General features: G+C 40.5%; 2 protein-coding genes across 2 annotated transcripts; one reads left to right on the forward strand and one right to left on the reverse strand.

Moving 5' to 3' along the window:
• Positions 1 to 163: 163 nt before the first annotated feature.
• hemk1 (HemK methyltransferase family member 1) lies at positions 164 to 7,425 on the reverse strand. Its single transcript, XM_030090961.1, has 11 exons — positions 7,244 to 7,425; positions 5,713 to 5,886; positions 5,523 to 5,614; positions 5,358 to 5,451; positions 4,819 to 4,956; positions 3,045 to 3,109; positions 2,896 to 2,945; positions 2,713 to 2,818; positions 1,239 to 1,334; positions 832 to 942; positions 164 to 619 (listed from the first exon to the last, which is right to left on the reverse strand). The coding sequence occupies exons 1-11, from the start codon at positions 7,307 to 7,309 to the stop codon at positions 556 to 558; spliced, it is 1,056 nt and encodes a 351-aa protein (XP_029946821.1). The 5' UTR covers positions 7,310 to 7,425; the 3' UTR covers positions 164 to 555.
• A 431-nt stretch (positions 7,426 to 7,856) lies between these two features.
• Positions 7,857 to 12,736, forward strand: nprl2 (NPR2 like, GATOR1 complex subunit). The gene is made up of 11 exons (XM_030090952.1): positions 7,857 to 8,252; positions 9,415 to 9,506; positions 9,661 to 9,829; positions 9,917 to 10,025; positions 10,177 to 10,313; positions 10,666 to 10,763; positions 10,874 to 10,910; positions 11,390 to 11,483; positions 11,569 to 11,686; positions 11,772 to 11,914; positions 11,994 to 12,736. Exons 1-11 carry the CDS (start codon positions 8,172 to 8,174, stop codon positions 12,059 to 12,061), a joined length of 1,146 nt encoding a protein of 381 aa, XP_029946812.1. The 5' UTR covers positions 7,857 to 8,171; the 3' UTR covers positions 12,062 to 12,736.
• Positions 12,737 to 13,034: the final 298 nt, after the last annotated feature.

The following is a 13,034-nucleotide window of genomic DNA, read 5'->3' on the forward strand; positions in this document are numbered from 1 at the left end:
ATTAGCCACCGTGGGATGGTTGCTTTCTGCGACGCCCCTTTCGAAATATTCCCTCTTTATCATCATCTTTGCGACGCAAAGCCTCGGCGGCCTTTGAGCTTTAAGCGTGTGCATGAGACGCAGATTGTGTGGGGAAGTAAAGGCCACATTGTGTGTGCTTTTTGCTCAACAATGCATACCGCCTGCATCTGAGTCAGCGAGTGGACAAGCGAAGGGGAGGACCGTTCATCAGCGGATTCACAGAACTACTGAACGCTTCCTGGGAGGAGGGTGAGATTCTGAGAGGGAGGGTTCTAAGAAAAGCCTCGGTAATTACCTTCAGCTTGGAGCCTGCTTTCGTGCCAACCGCGCACACGCTTTTATTGTGGCGCGGGATGTGATCGCCAGCGTTACCTGATTAAAAGTGCGACAGCGGTATAGATATTATGGGAGCTTGTGAATATGTGAACTGGGAGGTTATGGTGTCAGCGGTGGAGCCCGGTGGCTCAGAGGGGGTGAGAGAGCTGCAGCCGCGGCGACCTGGGCTAAAGCCAACGTAATAGGATCTTGGGTTTCTCACTCCAGATCGAGTTTGTCGCTCTTGTTTGACTCCTCTTTCTGAAGGATGCAGAATCGTGGCCTGGCGAGGGTTAAAAAAAAAAAAAAAAATCAGTGTCACAGTATCACAGAGGCTGAAGATAAATCTGCACCCAAAATCAAAGGTTTAAAGAAGAGTTCGCATTTTAAATTATATTGATCATTAAATAAAATAAATACATGAATAGAATGTTAGAGGATGACAAAGTGCTCTAGTGCAGGTGAAACACATAAAGGAGGCTTTTCTTCACAGACCTGCCACTGATGTCGTGTCGCGTCTCAACATACTGCAGCCCTCCCACGTTCACCTCCACCCACCGTTGGACAAGCGGGGGGTGTCTGGGGTCCACCTCCAAGTAAACACGCCTGTTCCTCGCCACAAAAACAACAGAAAGTGGATTAAAATGTAATCATGGGCTTGGACGGCGTTATCAGAAACGGCCCTGAGGTGCGAGCGGCGACACAAATGTCTGGAACTGTATTTACTGGAAGTCTTTTAGAAAGCTTAACTCATTAAAGAGGCAACACGATACGTGTGTTTTTCAGAACATGCTGTTCTAGCGACAAGTCGCCACCGCCATTAGGAATTAAACCCAGGTGGGTTCGTGTGTGTGTGTGTGTGTGAGTGTGTGTATCCACGTCGAGCGCCGGGGCTTCCTCACCCATGATTTAACAGAATCTGCGGAGCAAGAGTCAGTATCTGTCTGATGACTACTAAGCCGTCTTCGCCGCCGTCTAAAGCAGCGTGGTCCTCAAATCTGCAAGCAGCAGTAAACAACAAGACATCGCTCCCGTCAATCCTGTTATCGTCTCAGTCTCCCTCTCCAGGACCCCTCCTGTCAGCTGAGGCTGGAATCTCATTTGGTTATTCTGAAACACTTTTTATGTAAAGTGCAGTACAATTTTTGCCAAAAAATAAACAAAATGTCAACCCTTTCTATAACCTTTAGCACCCCAAATTATTTTCTTTTCATTGATTGAAGCTGGTGAAGTATCTGAAACATGCAGATACTACAAATTAGCTAACTAATCTAAATGAAATGGGGAAAATTAAAACTTGAAAGCTTAATTAAATAAACTGAATGAACATTTTAATTGATGAATTAACTATTTGATTAAGTTATTTGTCCCATAATACTTTCATAATACTTACATGTAGCAATTAAATATAATAATTAGTGTGAATTACTGTTGCATTTGATAAAGAATACATGACGGAACTTTTAAGTGAATATAACTTTATAAGAGATGTACAACAATGCATTTATCTAATTCCAGATATTTTATTTCTCTAATGCTCCACTATGAATCATAGTTTTTCTATCAGATTATTCTTGGAAAATGACAGGATTCGACAAAAATTACAAGCCAGTGGAGAATAGTGACTTGAAGATCTAATCCATGTCATAACATACTTTGGCAACAAGCAGGATCGTTAATATGATAGTTTAGCAGGATCTTTTGTCGGTTCTTGGCAGATTTCTGCAGTCTGCAATAACATCCTATAAAATTTATTGATATTCAAGTTACATGTTGGACGACAACAATGTTGAAAAATTGTTCGCCCCTACCAACACTGCACTTTGAATTAGTGTTTGCTATTGTCTTTGCAACATTGCGATTTTCTGAATGGAATAATAACAGGAATATCTACTCAGCACTTTCTCATATTAAAAAAGTCATCCTATAGTAAATGACAAAGAACACATGACTTTTCTGCAAACAAGTCATTATGTTGCAGGAGAGAATAGTGTATATAATGAAAATGTTGTACAGTAGTGCTGAAATCCAGTGAGAAATTAATTCCAAGTTGTGAAATATGGTTTTCTAATTTAGTTATTTCAACAGATTTCACATGGTTGTGTTTTTGAGATTATCTGAAAAAACAGTAAACAACAACTGAATCTTCGGAACAACTTTATGGAGTGAAAACATCGATTTTCATAATATTTAAATGAATGTGTAAACCCACTTACAAATTATTGCATAATCTATGTTAAAGAATTTTATCAAAAACTCATCAACAAATCCCCTGCATTCATTAACATTTTTTAAAAATCTCTTAACATAAGTTCACTTATATGTTCGCAAAGATTTCATAGGAACATTAACCTTTTTTTGTTTTCTTAAAGTTACCTGAAGATCTCAGGCTCCAGTGACGCCATATCCTCTGAAAACAGGTACGGAGGGTTACTGACCACAGCTGAAACCAGACCGCAGACGCTCCATACGGCTTCTGCATCTGGGAGTAAAAAGAGATTAATTATGACCTTTAATCGGGAGTCTGTTCTCATATACTATTTCAAATGCTTCTTTCACCTTTCATGATGTCTATTTGATGAATCTGTAATCTGTCCTGGAGTCCCAACCTGGATTAAAAAAAAAAAAAATTCAACAGTTCCACCCAACAACATTTGATAAAACAAATAAAGTATATGTGTGCAGATATAAAGTGATAATGTAAAAACCTGAAAGCATTCTCTCTTGTTAGATCCACGGCGTCCTGACTTTGATCCACGGCGACAGCCTCAAGCTGGAGAAAGAGAAGCAAACAGTAAATAAAAAGCTCTCCTCGCTGTTTGGTTGAAACCACCTCAGGCACAACAGACCTTTGTGTTTTTGCCTGTTCAACTACATGAGAAAAAGAAGAGCTTTCCTTTCTTCTAGTTAACAGAAGAAAGAGGTCAGCAGAGGTTACACTCCCATGTCTGAACAGTGGAGAGTCATTACTACTCAACCAAGCTGAATTTGTTTTTCAACGAAACAATTCTTGTCTTCCACCTTTGTGGAATTGTGACCAAGCACTCAATACAAATGATTAGTTGAAAAACTATTAGTGATGCAATAGAATTCAGCGAACTATGAGCATTCAAAGAAATTCTATCATATCTATGTGTGTTTTTCTCTTTCCTTTTTTGTTTTAATTGTTAACTGCAGACAGGCTCAGCTTCACCACTACTCTTGCTCTGTTTGCTATTTTTCTGAACTGAGCATGAAAGAGCAGGAAAACTGTCAAGGACAGTAAAAACATTAAAGCAACAGAATGTAAACCAAGTCAAACAGACAAAAAGACAAAATAACAAGATAAATATGAAATCAAATAAAAGACGCGTGCATATGAAAATAAATGCAGCTCGACTTTCTGTCCATGTTTACAGCTTTGATTGCATTTCTGTTTTAAAAAATTGTTCTAATGAAATCACATTTAAGCAGAACTAAGTTTTGGTGAAGTTATGTGGGAAAAGTGCATTATTGTTTTCAATAATCATCGTTATCGCAGCTAAAAGTGACATACGCATATTATAAATACAACAAGTAGAGACAGCTGTCAGCTATAAAGTTCATATTTACAGCTTGTCACTATTTATCTGCACTGACAGCACTTGTTGCTCTGTTACTAAGAAAATTAAACCTGAAGTATCCAGACAGTTGCTCTGACACACGGGCCTCCACTATATTATTTGGAAAGATGTTTTCGGATTAAAACAGCTTTGGATTGAAGACTACATGCCAGTTTTTTTGTTTTTTTTCCCCTCCCAACACAGAAAACAGGACCCTTCAAAATAACAGCTCTGTGACGCTCCCCAGGTCTGCTGCTGGCTTATTGACACATCAATGTTGTAAACTTTCTGTTGCATTTTTCCTGTTCGATTGCAGAACACACGTCATTGACGAGCGATGCTTGTGTTGCTCACTCTTTTGAATTTAACAGCACTCCTCCACCAGAGAGCATGTTAACTCCAACTGACTACACCATCGTCTGTGGAGAAGCATTTCTTACTATCGAAGGATCCTGTGCGAACCAGTACAACGTTACCAGTACAACGTTTACGTCATATTCTTCTGCAAAAAAAGTTCTGTAATGCAATGCAAAAAAAAAAGCCAGCATTTACAACATTTCACATTCTTGCAGCATGTAGATTATATAAATGTTACTGTCTTCATGTTGGATTTTTCTGAAACCTAAAAAAAAAAAAAACTTCCACCTTTTTCAGGAGATGTTTCTCTTGTAATCAGAGCCCTGGATTCTAGAAAGTGTATTATGATTTCCTTTAACAAGTACAAATGTAATTCTGACCACTTCAGAGAATTCAAGCCTGACCTTTAACCTCTGGAAACCCCAAAAAGGGAATTCCAAACCCCAGGTGATGCTGAAGCCTCCATTATGACAGTTTAACAGCCTGTGCCAGTTGACCTGTGGCTAAACACAACATTTCCTCTTTTGATGAAGACAAAGTGCACCTGAGGCAAACTCTTGAGCAGACTCAGAGAAATGGCCCCAGACCCACATCCCACTTCTAAGCAGGTCCGCCGAGTGTCTGGCTCCACTCCAAGCCCGGGCCTCGTCTGCAGATCAGTGAGCACCAGGTCAACCAACTCCTGCAACAAAAGAAGGGAACGGACACAACTCTTCCACTTGTTTTATACGGATCAGGATGGAAACCAAGCAGGGTAAAGCAGCTTTAAGTGGAGCAAACTTCTGGAACATCTGAGGTCTCCTCAAACTCAGACAGTCAAACATAACTTTGACATGTAACAAACATTTTGGATCATTTGTAACTGCTGTGCTTCATGTTTGTTTTAAAATGTTGTTAAAATGTATGTTTTTAACAGTTTGTTTTGTCTCCAAACTGAATTTTAATCTCCCTTCAACGTACCTCCAGGTGGTGAGTATTGCTATATGGGTAAATTCGCCTCTTCTTCAGTTCATGTGCCAGTAATCACATTTTTTCCTGACTGTATGTTTTGCACATGTGCAGAATGTTTTCACTCTCACTCACCTCAGTTTCAGGTCTTGGTATGAACACAGGAGGCTTCATCTTGAGTGTCAGGTCTCTGAAGTCCCACTCCTCGATTACATACTGCACTGGCACTCTGCACCAAATGTGCACGTGTGAGTACAATCAGTAAAAAAACACCTTGATACACCTGGAAAGTATTCTCACCTGGAGAGACGTTGTGTGCAGAGCTTCCACACCTGCTCCGTTTGTTCTCGGCTGAGGAACTCTGTGAGTTTTTGCGGCTCCAGACTTTCTATCTGGATAAACCGGAGAGAGGCAACAGGAAGAGAAGCTCTGAATATGAATGCAGGTATACTGAAACCACAGAGAGAGACCTGTGCAGATTTCAACTCACAGTTTTAGCTCCAAGCAGATGAGCAATGATGTACTGACTGGACTGATCAGGCTCCGACACTCCTCTCTCCGCAAAGTGCCTTTTCCAAAACTCCACCGCCTGGAGTGCCGTGATCCTGCCCGCAGGTAAGGCTGGAGCGCCGTATCCGCGTACAGAATGACAGCGCCATATCACCTGAAATCACCAGAAGGAGTCAGATATAAGTCCAAATCAAATGTTCATGGTCAGTCATTGATTCAGTGGATTATGCATCCAGTTCTCAAGAGAATCATTACAGAAAAAACTGTTTTTGACTCACACTTACAATACAACGAACGCTAACCAGTACAATGATTTTCGAGTGTAAATCAAAACTGAATAAAATGATTTAATAATCCATAAACCATATTTTGCTTTGAATAAAACAAAAACTATGTCAGATTTTGAAACTGAGAAATTTTATTTCTTGGAAAATATTGTTCCAAGATACTTGCTGGAATTCACAAAGTGTTTATTGAAACAGATGTCTGGGTGAGAGCATATGTTGCTATTAAACATGAAAATGCCTTTTCTGATGTGCAAGCTCCTCCACACTGGAGGCACGAATGCCACCCCACACCATCAGAGATGCAGGTTCTTGAAGTGTGAGAGAACGTACTGGATGGTCCCCCTCCATGTCCATAGGACACAATCTGCATCATCCTCCAAAACAAAAATTAATTGTCATTGTGGACCACAGAACAGATATTTCCATTTTGCCCCTGACTGAGCTTTGGTTTAGAGGAAACAGACGCATTTCTAAACTGCATTCACACATGGCTCCTTCTTTGCATGAAAACTTGAATTTGTGGATCCTAATGGTGAAATCAAACCCAGGGATTTCTGAGTGTCCCTGAGGCCATGAAGTGCTATCCAGTAAAGAACGATGTACGATGTGCCAGATGATTTCTAAAACTTAAGATTGTATTCAAAACTTCAGCTGGAAAGACTTTCAAATCCTTGCAATTTTGCCCCGAAGAACATTTTTCCCCTGAAATTGTTCATTTACGATGCAATGAGCCACAGGCAGTGAACCTCTGCTCATCTTCAGATCTGAGAGACTGTTTCTCTGAAGTGTTCCCTTCAAAGTGCACTGCAGAGTGCCAGGGAATCTTTCTTTCTAGTGGACGTAAAACTCTATAGCTCCTCTCTGTGTTTGCTACGTTTTCTGTTAATTGCATAATTGTTGTGCTTATAGGCACCGTAAAACATGTACATAAAAATATATTATTTATTGAATTTTATCCTGTCATTGATATTTAACATTTCCCTCAGGGATAAATAATTATATTCTATATTATTATAAATATTCTATTCTCTGTTATGTCTCTGAGGTGATGTTGTCAAATGTTTACACGTGCGCCACTTTCTACCAGCAGGTACAATAACAAAAGGAGAGCAACCCGTTTGTACCCTCAACACAGACACTGATGTGCTTTTGTCCTTGTGTGCTCAAAATATTTAGCAGCACTCAGGGGACACTGGGTCAACATCAGCCTTCACCAACACTCACCTTTGCTCCACTGCTCGTGCGCCCAGACCACCGGCGGCAGCTCGCGCTCAGCGCCCTGCTCCACATGGCGGATATAAACACATCTCAGTTCATTCAGTATCTCACACTTTGAAATCGAAACGACATTTCCGGAGTACTACATGATAAACACGCCTGGCCGTGGCATGTTTCCTACACATGGCACAAAAAGGTCGCATGTAATTTGACGCAAACATGCGACGCAGCCTGCGCAGCACTGACGCAACAGAACCACGATGCATTTAGGTACCGTGAAATAAATTATTCTTTTCAGTGCACTACAATACGAGACGTCCAGTGGCGCTAAAGCGAAAGAGATGTTTCAAACAAAACTATTATATAATGTCCATTTTATTCAAAATACACAAAATGTGGTGGCAAAATCAAATGTTGTATGATCTTCTTTTGTTTCAACTCAGCTGTAGATGGACATTAAGCAGTGCAGGGAGATTGTGTTATTAGAAGTAATTTTAAAATATTCGACATAGTTTATCTCATTTTAGTACATCGGGTCATTTTAAAGTGTAGTTTGCTTTAGACGTTTCACTGTGTCTTTCGTCTAGGTAAGCCGTCCGTTACTCGGAAGTGTAATTTCCGGGACGTTCTTGAACGCAGCAGTGTTGTTGTTCTCTGTCGTGTGTCTACATGGATCTGTCGAGTTGGTGAATAGTTAGAAATCAATGCCACAGACACTTTTACTCAATATTTTAATAGCACCTGTACTCGGACTAGCCTTAGAAGTACCTGGGCGTATTTCGGGGGAGGACACTCGCTCGTATTTTAGCGTTGAAAGTGGAGGTTAGCTTGTGTTCCGCAGCTGGAGGTGAACAGATCCACCAGACTGTGTCAAAAAATAAGGCAGAGACAGAGAGGAGAAAGCCTGGAGAAGTTCACCTGACAGGGGAGCCGGATGATGGGCATGAGCAGCCGAATCGAGTGCATCTTCTTCAGTGAGTTTCATCCAACTCTGGGCCCAAAGATCACATATCAGGTGAGTGTTAAGAGGAAGTCAGCCTTGGACTTCCTTAATTTTACCAGCTTCCATAATAATGTTCCCAATAATTTAAAATAAACGCTGTTATAACTTCAATTAATATCGTGGTCATCCTGGCAAGTAACCTCAAGATGCTTAGAGCAATTCAATAATGGAATAACTGACAATTCTAATAATTAACATGTATTTGATCCAAACAGCAGGATTTTTAATGATGCTGCCTTACAGTCATTTCATTGTTGATTTCTCTTTTACATGTTAGAATGGTAAATGGATTTCACTTCTATAGCTCATTTCCAGTACTTTACACCTCAGTCATGCACCAGTGGAGATGGTCAATCGGTCAGTTGGGAGCAGTTTTGTGGTTCAGTGTGTTGCTCAAGGACACTGGCATGTGGACAGGGAGAGATGGGAAACCAAACGTGCAACCTTCTGCTCGAGAGACACCTCTACCCCTCCCCCCTTTGTGTTTGACTTTATGTTCTGCTTATAATTTTTCTTATTACTACATCTAATGGCTGTGACATGAGGAATCATTTATTTCCCCATTTCAGTATTTCTGAAAAACAGTATCTTCTTCCAGGACTGAGGAAAGCAGTCCTGGCTGTGTGATTTATTGTAAATGTATCAACCTTGAGATATATATAATGCAAAAGGCTGACTGAACTGAAGTTAAATATGTGTTTCCATATAGGTCATAAATGGCATCTTTATTATAACATTCCATTCCAGACCAGAAGCCAGGAACATTCCGTTGGAAAAAACAAGGATCATTTATTAAATACGTCAATAACAACAACAGCTTGACTAGTGTCATGCTGCTTATAGCTGCTCATAATTCAGACGTATGTGACCAGAAAAGAAAAACAAGAATAGCACTGTTGTGTCCTGTTAAAACTGGGTCAAAAGAACAGCACTGGTATGTGAAAGTACAAATCCGAAGGCAGAAAGACAGTGACATCATACACCAAAGTGTTTATTTATCACAAGCCATACTGTGGTTGTAAAAAATTGTTGCATGTTTAAATGATATTGTGCAGCCCTAGTTGAAAGTTAGATGTGTTAGGATGTGAGAAACTCTTGTTTTATTATCTGTGGAGTATAGAACTCATCCCTGCTTGCAGGACATAAACTGATCTTCGTGTCTTTCTGTTTACAGGTGCCAGAGGAATACATTTCTCGGGAGCTTTTTGACACAGTCCAAGTTTATATCATCACCAAGCCAGAACTGCAAAACAAATTAATCACAGTGTATGTAATCCCACACGCCTCCTCCTGTCTCTGCTCCTGTCGTATATCTGTTATCCAAAAATGTCTTGTATGTACTGCTGCTGCTCCTCTGCCGTGTCTGCATAAAAGTTAACAAACTTAATATTTACTGTGTTTTTCATTTAATGTGAAATAGCACTGCGATGGGAAAAAAGTTAATTGGGTGCCCCGTGTGCATCGAGCATAAGAAGTACAGCCGGAACGCCCTCCTGTTTAACCTGGGCCTGGTCTGCGACGCCCAGTCCAACACGTGCGCCCTGGAGCCCATTGTGAAGAAGCTCTCTGGCTACCTCACCACTCTGGAGGTATTGAGCCCAGTATTTCCATACCTCTATTTGATCTGCTCTTCGTCTTGCTTTGTTTCTGTATTCTTCTGCTTCGTTGTGTTGCAGCTGGAGAGCGGATTTATTTCTAAAGAGGAGAGCAAACCAAAGCTTTTACCCATCTTGTCAACACTGTTGGAGGATCTCAACGCCACAGGAGCCTGCACTTTGCCTATAGGTATTATTTTTGTTATATTACAGTTTCTTCTGCAGCAGGCAGTCAGCACACACTTCCAGGATCATTGGATTCATTTCCAAAATTGGTCTAGAGGGATTAAAAAAAAAACAAAAGGAAAGAAAAAGTTCTATTGTTTCTGTTTCTGCTTTAGATGAGTCCAACACTATTCACCTCAAGCTCATCCAGCTGCGAAAGGACCCACCGATAGTCCAGGAGTACGACGTGCCTGTGTTCACCCAATGCAAAGACCACTTTATCAAATCTCAGTGGGATCTCACCACTCAGCAGGTCGGTCCTCACCGTCAGCGCCGACGAGCCGTCGATAAAAACAGACATTATGACGACTGCCACAAAGTTCTGAGATGTACTAAGAAAAACTTGGTGGTAAAACAATTTTATCAGCCTAACAATAAGTGATATGCACTTATCTTGTTTGTCTCATAACACCAGTGTGGTATTAGTGCAGAAGAGGGTGTTATTTATTAGTGCGATATAATATTATGGATGTAATAAAGAAACCAGTTTTCAGTGTTCTCGGAATTGAATCCATACATCCAGTCCTGCCCTTGAAAAGCGAGCTTAAAACATGTCATTGACCTTTGCATATCAAGTCATTACCCTTGTATGTTGTTTGCTCCAGATCCTGCGCCACATCGATGGATTCAGACATATACAGAAAATTTCAGCTGAAGCCGACGTGGAGCTGAATCTTGTTCGTATCGCGGTCCAGAACCTCCTGTAAGTGTGACGCTGCTGCCGTGCTGTGTCCCGCTCACAGGTAGTGACGCTGTTATATTCAAATAAGGCCAGGGCAGAAGTTTTACTTAAATCTGCTCTTTCCTGCACAGGTATTATGGCGTTGTGACGTTGGTGTCAATCTTTCAGGTATTTAACAAAAACTCACATTATTCATTAGACTTCATCCACTGCATGGGGTTTAGACGGTGTGTCAATAAATCCTCAATTCTTTATTGAAAGAAACAAAACCACCAAGAATCGGATGTGTTGTATAAGGGATATTATGAAAATTATTTGGGTAAATGCATTTTTTGACTGTCAGAGCCAATCAAACATTGACGAAGTAATGCAGCCATTTGTGGCAAACGTTCGGGAAGGAAACAGTGCAGCACAGCGAACCACATGCTGTTCAGGTTTTCTTTTAATCGTTTGAAAGTCAGTAGAATTCATCAGCCGCCCACACACACTACACTGGTTACGCTCTGCTTTTAGAGAGAAACACCACTGCCTCCTGTTTTTGTTTTTCGTTTATGCATCGTCACAACTTTCCAGGAAATGTGGTTGAATTTTAGCCAGGAGTTTGCCATAGTCGATGATTGTTTTATGCCTTTTTTATGTTCCTTTAGTACTCAAATGTTTACTGCACCACCCCCAAAGTGCAGAGCCTCATCGATGACAAATCCATTCAGGAGGAGTGCCTCAGTTACGTCACCAAACAGGGTGAGTAGCGGTCAGAACAGCTCAAAACAAATGTTATTTTCCCTTTTCTCGGCCTTCACTACACTGTTTTCCCTGTTACTATCAGGTCAGAAACGTGCCAGCTTGAGAGACGTGTTCCAGCTTTACTGTGGTCTGAGTCCAGGCACCACAGTGCGTGACCTTTGCTCCCGCTACGCACAGCAGCTTCAAAGGGTTGATGAGAGGTCAGTGTCGGTCGCCTAATCAGCTGCTGAAAATTCCCGAAAAGTCAGGTCGGAGTGACACCGATGCATCTCGTGTTTGGGTCAGGAGGCTCATTCAGTTTGGGCTGATGAAATCTTTGATTCGACGGCTGCAAAAGTACCCGGTGAAGGTGATCCGCGATGAGAGAAGCCGGCCGCCCCGACTGTACACCGGCTGCCACAGCTATGATGAGATCTGCTGCAAAACAGGCAGGTTCTCCACCGCTCTCAGAGGCATCCATCCTTCTCATGGCCGAAAGCGTATGCTTACAATGTTCTGACGTTACAGGGATTAGTTACCAGGAGCTGGATGAGCGTCTGGAAAACGATCCCAACATCGTGGTGTGCTGGAAGTGACGCAAAATAAAGCCATCTGACTGAAAGACGCAGAGATGCTTCAACCACAGATGCCTTGGACATCACAAAGAGTTTTCTTAAATGAACTAATAAAATCAGCTAGCCTTTTGTATCTTTGTTAACTACTTTTTAAAAAAAAATATGTGACCTACTTTTCATCAGAAAATCTGATGGACTTGTGTTTGAACCGAGTGATGAAGGTTACTCTTAATAATGTTGAACAGAAGGAAATAAAATCCATAATATAATGTGACAGTTTGTCTGGAATCACTTTTCATATTTGATCACTTTTTTATGATCTAAAGATAATTCCTATCACAGCAAAATACTGAAGAAGACGTTGCTTGTTAAGGACTTACAGCTATGGATGTTAAAAAGGTTTGTCTCAAATATATAATTTCGGAAATATTTTAGCATGTGTACAGAGAAACAATAACTATGATTTAACCATGAAAAAAAAGGCAAGGTAAGATGATAGCACCATTCAGAAATTAACTGTTTTACAAAGAAATTGAAGAAATATATATTAAAAAAAAACTGTATTAAAATGATTTCTTACTAAACTAATAGGATTATGAAAAGCATTAAAACTGTGGTTAAAATGAAAAGAACAATAAATAAAGTAAACAAAGATCATAAAATAACCAAAATCTTCTGTTTTAATGGAGAGGCTGGTAAAATAATGATGCGTTAAGTCCTGATTTAAATGAACTTAAAAAGGACTGTTTCCTAAAACACATTAATGATGGTCGTGTGCTGATTTTGTTACTTGTTATTGGAGGAAACAAAGAATCAATGATGATTCTGCTGTTAGTGATTGGGACAAGGTGCTTTGGAGATTGAGGAGGACGGGTAATAAAATCATAAATTCTGGGTGAACAAGAAGTAAGTTGTTTTTCTCAGGCTCAGACTGTTTGGTACGTATCACACACTCAAACTGGGAATTACATCATAGCAATTTATCATTCTTTTG

This window comes from Salarias fasciatus, chromosome 5 (assembly GCF_902148845.1).
Source record: "Salarias fasciatus chromosome 5, fSalaFa1.1, whole genome shotgun sequence".
NCBI classification, from domain to species: domain Eukaryota; kingdom Metazoa; phylum Chordata; class Actinopteri; order Blenniiformes; family Blenniidae; genus Salarias; species Salarias fasciatus.